Here is a 14,679-nt window from a genome sequence, read left to right as displayed (position 1 = left end):
GTTGTGCAAACGTGCTTCCAGCCTCAGCAAAGCAGGGATCCTTCTCTTCCCGTTTGAATTCTGAAACTTTTCTGTGCTGCAGGGCAGGACCCACCACGGGTAATTCATTCTCTTGGTCCACACTGAGCAGGCTTGCTGCTCCACAACAGGACAAATGATGAGTCTGAGGGTTGCTTTGGGAAGATATTTTCCAGACTTCTGCAGTTTGGGAACAAGACGTGAGAGACATGTTTTGTGTGCTGGTTGTATTAAACTGAGGCATGGCTCCGTTCACAAGAAGCATACCTCGGACAGCCTAGTGCCAGGTCAAAGGGGATCAACGCTCCCACCAGGACAAGAAAAGGATGGAGTGCACCCTTGAGGAACTTCTGATTGGCCCCCGATGGGCACTTTACCAACTGGGTGACGGTGCCCAGTTGAGTTGCCAACGCAAAGTAAAAAGAAAAAAAGGTTAAGGAGAGGGTTCTGTGCTGAGGAGGACTGAGCTTTGCCGCAGTACAAGCCTTCAGCTGCCGACGTGCAGGGCTGGTGGGACAGCGGCTCGGGAAGCCCAGCTGCGGATCCCGGCCGCGCACGGTGCCTGGCGCCGCCTCCCGGGGAGCTCTGCCGCGCCGCCCGGCCGCGCTCCACCGTCCCTAGAGCCGCCGGTAATCGAGGAGCACAACACCCCGCCCCGACCGCCTCTTCTCTCTTCTCTCCTACCCTCCCCTTCGGTCCTTCGGGGGACCCAGCCCGCCTCCCGCACCGCCCCGACGCGGGGCGGTACAGGGCAGGGGGACGGGCCGCCATCGCCCCGCAGGTAGGCGAGGGCGGGCGGCCCGGAGGGGAGGGGGCGGCAGGGGGCCGTGTCACTGCCGCCGAGGAGCGAGCCGGGGGCGCGCCCCGCCGCCGCTGATTGACAGCGGGACCCGGCCCGCAGCCTATAAAGGCGGCAGCGCGGGGCGCGGGGCCGCGGAGGGACGTGCGACGGCGGCAGGGCACCGCGATCCGCTCCGCAACGCCGGCAGCGCCCCGGGAGCAAGCACTCTCGCCCCGTCGGCTCTCCTCATGCCAGGTGAGGCGTAAGGCGCCGCGTCTCTCTGCAGGCTGATGCAGCTCCGGACAGCTCTCCGGAGGCAGCGTGCGTGCCTCTCGAGTTCTAGGGGGGCTGGAAAGAAGAACCTCCTGCCCCTGGGTGGGAGCTGTCCTGGGGGAACCTGCAGGGAGCGAGAGCTGGGATTGAGCCGGCGCCCCGCGTTCGTCGATGTGCGGCTGTAGCCGTAGTACATCGAGGCGCTGAATGATAAGAGCTCCTGGAGATAAAAAGATCTGTATGAGAAAGGAGATAGGTGGTATCCTGAGCGCTTCCAAACGTGCGCGGAGTGTTGGGAGTGCTGATGGGTGCATGCAGAAAAGGGAACGTCTGCACGTTCAAGCTACCGCCGCCTGCTCCATTCATTGTGGGAGCGCACGCATATGGAGATGCAATTATGTGTCTTGCGGTTGTACAGCGCTGCAGGGCAGGAATAGCATCGTGTTGAAAGGCACTTTCTCCAGCTATGATTGGGTACAGTACGTTGTAGGAATGGATAATGATATGTGTATGAGAAACAGGAGTTTGTCTGATGATACTGGGAAAGGTCCTGGAAGCCAATTCCAGTAGTCAGAACTGGCCTTTATAAGATCCTGTATCCTACAAGGAATTGCAGATGAACAAGAAATTTCAGCGTTTTGATCCAATGTGAAGATGCAGCTACTTATGTGTTGTCTTATGCAGTACTATGTGGTGGTATCTATGCCACATGGTAAAAACCACACATTTTTCTATATGGCTTTTTTTTTTTTTTTTTTAAGCTCCTACAGCCATTTACATGGAAATGAGCCTTATTCATCATCCTTTTGCTTGATGTCATAATGCTTTACTTCTGGAATAAAAATAATCCCAGAACATGTATGACAATTGTTAGGGAATATAAAAATTTTGATTTTGTATGTGTAGTATTTAATGAAAATTCTGTTTATGGTGCATACTGTGGTTAATTAAAATATTTGTAGTTGATAACAATTATTTTCCTAATACTACTTCTTTATTTGTAGGAGTTATGCTGCAGAGGAGCAGGCTGTTGTGGCTTGCTGTCTTGATAACCCTGTGGGTTTCCTCAGATGCTCAGGGTAAGTTTTAATGCTTCTTAGATTAAGTCACAAACCTGAAATCTGGCTTAAATAGACTTGCCTGACTTCCAGTGGACACAGTAATTCTGTAAGATTTATAAAAAATCTTGGAATTGTAGTTGCTGGGTCTTATTTTGATAGCTGCATCTAGCTGCTGCAAAATGGAGATTCCATAACTAATAACTAAAAGCAGTTTTATATTGAAATCATTGATCAACACCTACGTAATCTCAGAAGTAATTGCTGTTATGCTTACTTCTGCCATGTAAATGTGTGGCAGCATAAACAGAATGGCTGAGTCGGCTGAATTTCTTGAAAAGATGGAGGTATAGCAATAACTCTCTGCTGACCAAATGTAGTAGAATGTAAATTGGCATAATGCCAGGCCCTCATTTACATCTGACTTTTTGTCCTGAACTGTTAAAAAGCGCTTCTTGTGCTTCCTGTTTTCCTGTTGCCAGATGGCTTCTCAGAATTTGATTTTTATTAGGTGACAGTGAAAATACTGAAATTGCCTCATTCCTTATCCGTATACAGTATATATATATATAAATATTTAATGATTACATTGTTACATGCATCTGCATGTGGGCTTGAACATACAGCATGTATTGTGTGCAAGTTTGTTTATACACTGCTCTTAAAATGTGTGGTTGTATGTAGAGTTCATATAGTTATGCCTACATGTGTAGAAGAAGAGAGTTGTCATAAATGAAAATTACAAGTGAAAAATACAATTAACTTGCATGTTAGTAAACTATTACAAGAAAGTATGGAGTTTACTAATCTTCACGTGTGTTGCAGTTACTAAGTATTGTGTGCAGAGTTGTGTTTCTGAAGACACTTCTTGTAGTCACGTGCTGTTTACTTTTTCAGATGATGTCAAAGAAGAGGAGAATACCTTTGATTTACTTCAAATCAGTAACATAAACCGAAAGACAATTGGAGCAAAATTGTTTCGGGGTCCAGATCCCGCTATCCCAGCGTATCGTTTCATTCGGTTTGACCATATACCTCCATTCAAACCAGAGAAGTTAAAAAAGATTGTTAAACTCATACGGCAAAATGAGGGCTTTATCCTTTCAGCCACCCTGAGACAGGACAGGCAATCTAGAGGCACTATCCTTGCTTTAGAAGGTCCTGGCATCACTGAGAGGCAGTTTGAGATAATTTCCAATGGCCGAGCCAACACCCTGGACCTCATTTATTGGGTGGATGGCTTCCAGAATGTAATTTCCCTGGAAGATGTGGACCTTGCTGACTCGCAGTGGAAGAATCTCACCGTGCAAGTAACAGGAGAGAACTACAACCTCTATGTTGGCTGTGACCTTATCGACAGCTTCATCCTGGAGGAGCCTTTCTATGAGCAACTGAAGGCAGAGAACAGCAGAATGTATGTGGCGAAAGGATCCATTCGGGAGAATCATTTCAGGGTAGGTAACCCGTAAGTTTCTGGTGAGGTAAGAATGTAGCTGCAAATAGTCACTGAAGATGCAATAGATGCAGTTTTCTCACAAAGGCCCTTGAATTTGATGAGGTCCGAGGTATTAGCAAGCAAATTTTTCCAGGATATGTTTTTATTCATTACTGGATACCTATTGCATGTATTTGGGAGTTCCTGAAAATTCAAAGGACTGATAAAGAACAGTCTAAGACCAGGAAAAATGCACAATCTGTTTATGGGTGTTTCTATACAACCACCCTCTTTATTTTCCAGATGCAGGAACTTCTGAACATGTCACTTTTTTAGGGGTGTTTCTTGGAAATATCTTGTAGACTTGTTTATTTTGCACTATGTCCATTTTGTTCACAGAACCTGTCAATATTTGTTAAATTTTATTTGAAAAAAAAATCAGGTGAAGGAAGAGAAGAATTTTTAATAGAGTTGAAGGATATAGTGTTGTTCCCCTAATGGAATGTCTTGGTTTACCATTTTGAATAACCTTTCATTTCAATATCAAAGATAAAAAGACATTTGAAAAGCAGACAAGACCAGAACAAAATGTTTGGATCAGTCTGGTAGAAAGTTTTTCTTTTTGTGGAAAAACATCTTGCTTCTCTTTTGCTTTAAAATTAAGCACATTCAAACTCTCTAGTTCTCCTATCAAATGAGAATTATGTCCTGTCCACAGAATGATGTGATTTGGTCCTGGTGCTCTAAGGATGGCTTCTTTGCACTTAAAGTTGAAATCAAATTAATTTATGGCTTCAAAAATTTGAAAAGCGCTTCATTTTCTCATCCTGTTGTGCCATCTAGTTGTCAGTCAGTGTCACATGCTGGAGGCTGGTCCTATGGGTTGACTAGTTTTGGCAGGAAAGCGGGAAATTCTTGGTCACACTTTCTCCCTCTGCCCCCATGACTATGTTTGACAGTCATGTGTGCTAATGGAACTAGTTTTGGAGCTGTACAGTTCAATGGACCATTGAAACCTGCTATTAAAATAATTCCTTTCTTTTATGAGATTTTTAAGTGAAACATACTAGTGTGTTTATATAGTATTGTATCAGGGTAGTGTCAGCACAATTGAGGAGAGAGCAAGGTATGATGCATGGAAAACTGGAAAATAATGGAGGTACAGTGGGGTGGGAACTTCAGAAGTTGGCTTTGACTTCACGGCCAATGTGTTATGGAACTACAATGTAAAATGCACTTTATGGAAATAGAGATTTGAGCTCATTGCTGATGAATTACTGATTTATTATGACCTATTTCAGAAAATACCTAACTTGTTGCTTAAAGTACTGAAATTGTATATAATAAAACTACCAATATATATTTTTTTCATGCCATGGAGATTGTTTTATCTTGGTATTAATCATGGCTAAATGCTAATAGTATGGGCTTGAGATAGTATAATCTCAAAATGATGAAGCTGGTTTTTATTTATATTTTTTTATTATTACAGGGTCTTTTGCAAAATATTCATTTAATCTTTGATACTTCCATAGAGGATGTTCTACGTAAAAAAGGATGCCAGAGGAGCCAGTCAAGTAAGGCTTTTTTTTTTTTTTTTTTTTTTTTTTTTTACCTCATTAAAGTTTTTCATTAAACTTTAAAAATGAGAATGCCATTGATGACATATTGTAAAGGAAACAGATCTATTTGAAATTTTAGAGGATTCTTACTTGATAATGAAGAAGAAAGCAAGATTCTTTTTGGTGGTAAAAGGAACATGCTTGTTTGCTACCTTGAGATACCATTCCTACAGTCCAACCTACTTCTCTAGTTCATGATGGTTAGATTTATAACTCTGAGTATCTGCTTTTAAGTTGAGATAAAAATCTATCAAGCAAAAAAAAATTTAAAAAATTAGAATTGCATATGCAGATATCTGTATTTTACCATGAGGAAAAATCTCTGATGCTTCGAGCACAGAACTAAGAATATTGCTTCTGACTAACGCTCCTGAGCCTCACTGGGTTCATGAGCAGGTTGGCAAGTCTTAAAGACAACTAATTCCTCAACAGTGAGTTTATTAAATGAAAGAGGCTTTTGGTTTGAATCCCAGAAGGGTTTTCATCAAACCAACCAAGGCAAAATAAGAAGGAAAAAAAAAAAAAAGTAGTTATGGAAGGCATGTGTATGACAGGCTACAGTATATTCTATTTAGTCCCACTCATGTTGACCTCTCCAGGAGGTGAGCACTCTGTGTGTGGGAGTTTTTTGGCTTCATCATGACAGTAATGAAAACTTGTCAAGTGTGCACTAAGGTTTTGTAGTAGGTCTAATGGGAGGTGCTATTCTGCTTTCCAGGGTTTGTAACTGGCAGCAGTTCAGTAAGGGCTCAAAGATAACTGATTCCATTAGAGGAGCGTGGTGTCTGTATAAGGCAGTCAGAACTTCAGTGTTTTATATAAAACTCCTTTCATCTGAAATGCAGTTATTTCTTGGTGAAGTGACAGAAATAGACATTGAGCCTTTTAAGTTGGGTGAACTCAGCATTTTTCCTTGCTTGTACAAACCCCAGAAATCAAGCAGTACCAGTGTAAACTTCTTCAGAGAGAGATGGAGATTTGAGTTTTGTAATTAAAAATTTCTGAAAGGTATATAAATACACACTTATATGTATTGTATAAGTGTGTATGTATATGTTCAAAAAACTAAACCGCTAGTGGAAGAAAGTGCTTGAGAACTGCTGCAGAAAAAAATAGAAAAATAGAACGTATATTTAGATCTAATTGTAATCTGAATAAAAGAGATGGTTTCAGGAATTAAGTAGAGTATCTTCAAATCTTTTGTGTTTTTATTTGTTGATTAATACAAAGGAAGATTGTTTGTCCAAATGTTTTGAAATATTACCAAGCACAAATGGAATGTTTGAGTACACTATTTCTACTATAAACGAGAAGCCAATGGGTGCCTAAAGGGATAATTGAGTTCTACATGCTAACCATATCTGCTATAATGCATATTTCATCATGTCTGTCAATTACCAAATTTCAGTTCCAGTAAACTATGCAGATTTTGTTTTTATCCTTCCTGGGAAATGTGTATAGAACTATTTCATAAATAATATTTTCACTTTACACTGAGATAACACTTCAATATGGAAATTGCTTATCTAATGGCAGAGGAAGGCTAATGGTATGCTGTGGTTTGAGGCTATCAGAAGGACCTGAGAAGGACATATTTGACTGTGGATTTATAGCATTACCCATTCACCTTATCACCGTTACAAAGCCATGATTAGTATGCTAGTGACCACAGAATAAATAAGTATTTTCCCATTTGTATTGCCCATCCACTGAACTGAGGTACAGGTGCTGAAGTGTGAAACTTACATAAGTTATATGACAGACATTATCAATGAAATGCTACTGCTTTTTCAGAAATGCAGTTGTGTTTTCTCTAATGCATCTTATTCTAGTATGAGGTGAGGTATGATGAAATGGTAGCTTGGAACTGCTGTTGAATTGTGTGTAGAAAAGTGTCTCTGTAGTGTGGCAGTTGCAAATACTGTAAGCAGGTTTTGCACACAATGGTGAGTAGGACAGATGATAAAAGTGTGCCTGAGTGTACACATCAGTAAAATTCCTTCTCCAGCTAGATCAACAGCATGATATTTGCATATGTGAGAGAATGTACATTCTGCTCTTCTGGTTTCTCATTTTAAGGATAATCATGTGGTCGTTAGGAAATTAGCAGGAAGCCAGCAGCAGAAAACTGGTTTTGCAGTGATCCCCAGGCATCTTCTTTAAGTTGCTGCCAAGTAACAGTAGGAAGTGTGGATTTAGCTCTTCTGACATAGTTTTGGTTTATGTTTCCTGCTGAGATTGCATCTTTATTAATGTTCTTAGAGTGTTCCGGTCAAGGCATACTCCATGTTGGCTTGAGAAATATGAAATGAATGACCTGAGAAGTGCTATGGGGGAATCTGAGAACCTTAGTGTTTCAGTGTGGTAGGAAAACTGCATTCTTTCCAGGGAATCAAAAGGCAGTTAAATGGTTACGTCACAGACTTCTGAATCATTATGCGGTATATCAGTTTTCTTCCATCCTATAAATGAAGGTGGACAATTACATAAATGCTGGAACATTGCAAACAGTTTGTTGTAGTCCCTGGCTAGCAGTACATTCTCCATGGCTAATAGAAAAGCACATCAAACCAAGCATCTTAAATACAGTTGTGACAATTTTTGAATGTCATCTTATTGGTTAGTTCTTTTGGACCAACTAGACATGGGATATATGGGCAGCACCATACCAGCAACTTTCTGGTAGATTTTCAACTGTTTTTTTTTCTCTGCATTGAGGAAACATAATAAGATTTGGGGAAGGAGGAAAAAAAAAAAAAAAAAGGAATCTTTCATGGCTTTGAATAGATGGCTTTGACTTTTTCTTTTTTTCTTTTTTTTTTTTTTTTTTTTTAAATACTGTGTTCTTTACTTGCACTTAATTCACAAATGAATGTTATGCAATACCAATGGTGTTTTAGAGTGAGGACCGTATAAAGCAAAGCTTGGCTCTTAGTTTTGAAAAGGCAAAGACTATAACTGGAACCATCTGACATCTAACCCCTGTTTTATTCAGGGTATAATATGGCATAAAGCTATTCCATGGTTACCAGTTTGTGACTTTAACAGGAACTGTAAACTGTAGGAGAACTCTGTATATTCATCTCTTCTTTTTCATTCTCTTGTAATTAGCTGAAGTGAACACCATCAATGAGAGCACTGAAATCCTTCACTTGAGCCCTGCTGTCACGACTGAATATGTAGGTGAAAAAACAGAGAAGAAGGCTGAGTTCTGTGACCGGTCCTGTGAAGAGCTGGGAACAATGTTCACCGAGCTCACTGGCCTGCGCATTGTGGTGAACAATTTAGCTGATAACCTCCAAAAAGTGGCAAGTACCTTCAACTCTGAAAAACTTAACCTTTGCTGTAATGCTTTGCTTCATACTGGTAGATTTGGGGTGGTTAACAGAGCTATACGTGTTTGGATAGCTACGCACTGTAGACATTAGACACATTTTCCAAGTAAAAGTAAAGTAGTTCTTGAGTATGAGTTGTTAATGAAGGCTTGGTGTTAACTGATTGGGTTTAAAGGAACACAAGCACATGCACTCTTACACAGAGTAAGAAATCTAGTCTCTAAAACATACTCCAAGGATGGAAATTGAAAGCAAGCTGTAAACTGTACCTTTAGAACATTGTTACCATTCTTATACTATTTATGAATATATCAGCAAGTAGCTACACGGAGTACCAAAACTATAAGTGTGTGTGGAATTTTGATAGTTGAAGTAAGGTGGTGACATTTTACTGAAATTTGCCACTCTTCTTATTTTGGATAACTTACTATCTTCTGAAGGAAGTTTATTATGCCATTATGTCTCAACAGTAAAATCTTCCCATCTAAAGGAAGAAAGTCTCCTCAGAATGGATTTCCCTTGGTACTATGTGAACTTATTTGTACTGTTAGCTTCACAATATTGCTGTACCTGAGATCACTGTATTTATGTATGAGTAAATGTATAGAGTTCTTAACAGAAAAATTAAATTTGCTAGTGTTTCTTAGTTTTGGTTCGTTTAAAACTGTTTGCTTACGAAGTACAATAACTTTTTTCATTTGCTTCATCTTCTAGTCTGAAGAGAACCAAATTATGTGGGAATTGATTGGGCCTAACAAAACACTCAAGAACCAATCAGTTTGCTGGCAGGATGGCCGAGTCTTTGCAGATAGTGAAAGCTGGATTGTAGATAGCTGCACAAAGTGCACCTGTCAGGTATGGTCTGGGAAATACTCTTTTCTGCACCAACAAGCAATAGGTTTAATCCAGTTTGACTGTCTAGATCTGGTCACATTTACTGAGGGCTTGGCCCAAACTTTCTGAAACTTACTGCCTCACAAAAAAAAAAAAAAAAAAATTATGTCCATGACATTTAGAATAAATACAAATTCTACATGTGAAACCTTCCCCATAGGCTCACCTTGATTTGTTTGTCTGTGTGAGCATGTCAGAATATTCTTTTCTTTTCCTGTAGGACTCTAAAATTGTGTGCCAGCAAATTACCTGTCCACCAGTTTCTTGTGCTGATCCATCCTTTATTGAAGGTGAATGCTGTCCAATCTGCTCTCACTGTAAGTATTTATCTAAAGAAAAAGATTCTACTCTCTGTTGATTTCTTATTTCACTACTAGTAGGTCAGAAAGGTCAAAATGAGGTGAAGATAGGTAAGAGAAAATCAGATTCATTTGTATACAAGGATTGTATGAAATAACTGATGCTGCTTCCAGAAGCTACCTTCTGGAATAGTTTTTCTCACTTTAGTCATTGTATTGGTATATTGCTAACAAGCTGGTAAATTACCTAGCTTAGTCAGATGCTGAAGGTCAGATGCATACTCCTCCTGAGTTATATTTTCCAAGGCTGAACACTGTTGTGTGTTTAAATTGGTTTACAGTATTATTGTGCATTGTTATTTGTTTTCTGTACTGCCTAATTGAACAGACTAACATAGATTAGGGTGTCTTTTTGCTTGCTTTACTTATGTGAAACAAATTGACAAGGTTTGTTTAAAACAGAATTGCAGGCTGTGGACTATGGAGTAATGCTAGTTTCAGTGATTTAATTGCGTGACTTCAGTGTCAGTTCAATACCTTTTTCTCCTTAGTTGGACGGATCTGTTACAGAAGAGAACAGCTTTACTGTTTTGTTTGATTAGATGTTTTAAGTAACAGTACAATAGCAATATACTCAGTTTTTTTACTTGGTTAGAGGAGAGAGCATGTTCTTACAATGTGCTTATGATCGTTTTCGTGCTAATGTTTTGTTTAGACCCGATGCCACATCTCATACTGACCTATTTGCTAAAGTTAAAGGCAGGTGAGAATTGAGTGTTTGTCTCAATGCATTCTAGGATAAAATATCCTTCTTCCTCCAGAGGTTTGTGCCTTTTGCAGTTACATTGCATGAATGGGAATTCCAGAAATACATAGCATTAATCTGGGCTAACCTCTTACTACCTTCAACCATATTTTCCTAACTTTAGTGACAACCCAGGAAAGCAAAATTAGAAAGAGATCTAGAGGTCAAAGCATATATAATACACAAAAAGAGAAGTAAAAATTTTCCAAGTAGGGTAGTAGAAGCAATTTTCAATGCTAAACACTTTTTGTACCTTTTACTTTGAAGCTGATGATAGCGAGGAAGGCTGGTCACCCTGGTCAGACTGGACAAAGTGCTCAGTTACCTGTGGCTCTGGGACTCAGATGAGAGGAAGGTCCTGTGATGTTACCAGGAGTGCTTGTACTGGCCCACACATTCAGACAAGGATGTGTAGCTTCAAGAAATGTGACCATCGCAGTAAGTAATACATTTCTCCCTTTCTTAAAAGTTTCTTTTCATTTCTCAAAGCAAAAATAAACTTATCGTAAGTTTTCTGTGAACACTTGCTAGTCACTAAGTATATGCATAACTCTCATTACGTTCTTTGTTGTGTCTCCCCTTTCAATATTCTTCTATTTACTGTCAGTTTAATTTCTGTCTGAATTCTGTGCATTCTTTTGAATAGAACGATAGTAGGTCATCTTTTCTTTCACATTACAAACTGGACTTTCTTGTTTGAGGTCAGCATAAAGAAAATGGTTCATATTTGTGATATGTGAGAACATAGATATCTTCTGCTGTTCATTCATAATTATTGGCCTGTTTCAGTAGCTGAGTAGAGTTTAGGAATTCAGTAATCATAGAGGACTTCTGGAAAGTCCTCTATTTATATTTATATTTATATTTAAAGCACGTAGAAAAATCACAATCTTTACCCAGAGCTTTAGCTCATACTGTTGCAGGTAACTGCTGTATGCAAGCTATGTGATTGCCTAAGGTTGTTGCTGAAGCTGCTAGTTGTCCAAATGTGCATTTTAAATAAATATTTGTTCAATTAGAACAAGTTTATTTTTATGTAAAATGTTTAACATTTTAGTGCTCTACTAGTCATTGAGATTCTTAAGAAAGCTGCACTTGAATGACCAAGATGAAATGCTGGGATTTGTAAGAGAGAGTAGTAGGAAAGTAAATGTGTATCACATGTGGCGTAAGACTGATTGGAAGATTTAAGTTTACAGGTGGAATTGTATTACTACAGCAGGTGGGGTATTTCCTTGAATTTTACTCTTTTCTCTGGCAGTACGTCAAGATGGTGGTTGGAGTCACTGGTCTCCCTGGTCCTCGTGTTCAGTCACCTGTGGAGTAGGAAATATCACCCGCATCCGCCTCTGCAATTCCCCTATTCCCCAGATGGGTGGGAAAAACTGTGTTGGAAATGGGCGTGAAACAGAGAAATGTGAGAAGGCCCCATGCCCAGGTAAGTCTGTGGCCTTAAATCCAAGTGACAAAATAGCATTCCATTTGAACTTCTTCGTTTTATACAACTCTAAATTACAATGAATTTCTATGATGGAAAACATAAATTACAGCTTAGAGGTTGAAACGACATTTATTTGCTCTAAGTTTTGAGATTTAGTATCTGGTTCAGCAATTAGTGGCCATAGAGGTTGTGGAGGAATCAGGAGATCCTGTTGCAGATCAACTGTTGCTGTGTAGTCTCCTAATATTCACAGCTGATCTCCATGTCTTAGTTTGCACGTAGTTACTGTTGCTAAGCTGTCTAATGATGTTTTTAGAATGAATGTAACACTGCAGTCTGAGGTTCTATAAACCTCCCAGGTTATGATTAGGCATTAAGCATTAACAGAGTGAGAAATTACCTATTTATAGTTCAGCACTTTTATTGTTGCACAGCAGAAATACTTTCCATCTGCAATGAGGCTGGCACTACATATTAGGAAAATACATAATCCCCCAGTAGCCAGACTACTTTGAATGTATGCATAGATACGGTTTATACATATGCAAGACACTTTTTTTTTTTTTTCATACTATCATATTTTTGTTCCTCACCTACATGTAGTAATCTCTAAAGAGATTAGTTTTCATTCCACTCGTTCTCTTTCCTAGGAGTTTAAATATATATATTTTTTCCTCACTTTGTTTATATTTCTTCACTCCCTTGTCTCTTTCATTTCTACTCTAGGGATATAACTTTGAAATTGATGCCAAGCTTTTATCCAGTGTTAATTAAATAGCTTTTTTTTTTTTTTGTATTTTTTTTTTATCTACTTGTGCCTGCAAAGTTAGCAAAGTTAGCAACCATGACAAAGATTATTCAAGCACACAAACCATTGCCCTTGGAGTTTTTTTGTTTTATTTTGTTTTTGTTTTGGTTTTTTTTGTTCTTTTTTCCAGTGCTAAGAACAAAGATGTTTTCATTTGAAGATGTTTGTACTCTTGAATTTTCCTGAAATGATGATAACAGTCAGTGGGAATGTACCAGTATAAATTGTGCAGAAGAATTGTACAGTTAAATTACTTATAGTGAGTTAAGCAGTACCACTGAAGATAAACTGATGAATGAGTTACCAAATAAGAATAAAAATATAAATGCTTCATTGAGCATAGTTAAGTCTGGAGGTCAGGTAGGCCTCAGCAGAAGTTTGTGTACTGTAGATACATGCTGCTGTCTGTACAAAATCAAAGCTTAGAATGGAGTTTTGAAGCCACTGTACTTGTTCTGATCAGCTTAAGTGGAAATGCACCATGCCAGTGGGTGCTATGTGCTGTTTTGTATTATTGGCCAAAGATGCCTATAAAGCAGTTGGGTATTTTTTATTTGCTTGTTTTTTTCTAAAATATTGTTATCTCAGTGTAAGGCTTTGTCAGCATCTTTCTTCCTCTGTGTGTAGTGAGAAACTGTCTTCAGTCAGGGATCTGAAGAAAGGAATGTTGTTGTTGGCACTAATTGTTGTTCCCTGTGTATTGCCTGTGATGCTCTTCTCCTTTATTTTATCTCCACATATTCTAGTGAATGGCCAATGGGGTCCTTGGTCTCCATGGTCTGCTTGCACTGTTACCTGTGGAGGAGGAATCCGGGAGAGGTCTCGCCTCTGTAACAGTCCAGAGCCACAGTATGGAGGAAAGCCGTGTGTGGGAGATACTAAGCAACATGATATGTGCAATAAGAGGGATTGCCCAATTGGTTGGTATTTAATCATTTCTTATTTAGTTTGTCTACTTATCATTGCTTTTGTTTCTGCAGTGGAAAAATCTTGAATTAATGATTACAGAAATACAAAACTACAGAAATTTTCTAATTAAATCTTTGTTACAGGAGGGCACCTTTATGTTCTCTTGTACTGTTTAGTGTAGTGGGATCTTACATGTTCTTGATGCTGGCTTCAACGATGCACTTTTCAGTCAGATCCTGAAAGTTTGTTGCACTTTGAAATGAATTTAGCAATCTGCAGTATTGTCATAGCAAATCAATAATATATCAAATGCATTTAATGACTTTAATTTGTGGGGATTTTTCTTGTGAATTGGCTGTATCAGATGTGATCTAAGCTCATGAATAGAGAATAGCTGTTTCTTAGGTGGTCTTATGTGCCTTGCTGTGCTCCTAACTCAATTTATGCTTCTTTTTTGTGTCTTTTACAGATGGTTGTTTGTCAAATCCTTGCTTTCCTGGAGCAGAATGCAACAGTTACCCAGATGGATCTTGGTCATGTGGGCCATGTCCAGCAGGTTTTCTTGGCAATGGCACAGTCTGTGAAGATCTTGATGAGGTACTGACTTTGTTTTCATTAACATATGGAAACTGCTGTGAAGATTTAATTATCTGGGAATTACATGGGCATCTAATTGGTTTCTTTCTTCCCTTTCCTCCAGTGTATAGCTGTGTCAGATGTTTGTTTTAAGGTGAATCAGGTCCATCGCTGTGTGAACACAAATCCGGGTTTCCACTGCTTGCCATGTCCTCCACGTTATAAAGGAAGTCAGCCCTATGGAGTAGGGCTGGAAGTTGCCAAGACAGAGAAGCAAGTAAGTGATGTTGAAGAGAATCTTATGGCCCAGAAACTGAGTAATTCTCACCAAAATTATCTGAATGAAAAAGTGATAAACTTGTGTGCAAAACAAAGATAACATGAAGTAGACAACTCCTGAACTCCTGTTCCTGGTTACTTTTTTG

General features: G+C 39.3%; 1 protein-coding gene and 1 long non-coding RNA gene across 2 annotated transcripts in view; one reads left to right on the top strand and one right to left on the bottom strand.

Moving 5' to 3' along the window:
• The window catches only part of LOC128086655 (uncharacterized), a 631,060-nt gene that overhangs the window by 198,084 nt on the left and 418,297 nt on the right, over positions 1-14,679 (bottom strand). The gene's annotated exons all lie outside the window — the stretch shown is intronic.
• Positions 855-14,679, top strand: part of THBS2 (thrombospondin 2) — a 31,903-nt gene continuing 18,078 nt past the window's right edge. The window contains exons 1-12 of the mRNA XM_052695235.1: positions 855-1,054; positions 2,077-2,151; positions 3,028-3,584; positions 5,058-5,142; positions 8,299-8,495; positions 9,237-9,377; positions 9,637-9,733; positions 10,788-10,958; positions 11,782-11,958; positions 13,516-13,689; positions 14,148-14,275; positions 14,379-14,531. Coding sequence (XP_052551195.1) covers positions 1,048-1,054; positions 2,077-2,151; positions 3,028-3,584; positions 5,058-5,142; positions 8,299-8,495; positions 9,237-9,377; positions 9,637-9,733; positions 10,788-10,958; positions 11,782-11,958; positions 13,516-13,689; positions 14,148-14,275; positions 14,379-14,531 — 1,962 coding nt within the window. The 5' untranslated portion in view covers positions 855-1,047. The remainder of the gene's footprint in view (positions 1,055-2,076; positions 2,152-3,027; positions 3,585-5,057; positions 5,143-8,298; positions 8,496-9,236; positions 9,378-9,636; positions 9,734-10,787; positions 10,959-11,781; positions 11,959-13,515; positions 13,690-14,147; positions 14,276-14,378; positions 14,532-14,679) is intronic.

Source organism: Tympanuchus pallidicinctus, unplaced genomic scaffold (genome assembly GCF_026119805.1).
Source record: "Tympanuchus pallidicinctus isolate F22 unplaced genomic scaffold, pur_lepc_1.0 scaffold1, whole genome shotgun sequence".
In the NCBI taxonomy this organism is placed as follows: Eukaryota; Metazoa; Chordata; class Aves; order Galliformes; family Phasianidae; genus Tympanuchus; species Tympanuchus pallidicinctus.
The sequence above is the reverse complement of the archived record's forward strand: the minus strand, read 5'-3'. Positions and strand labels throughout refer to the sequence as shown.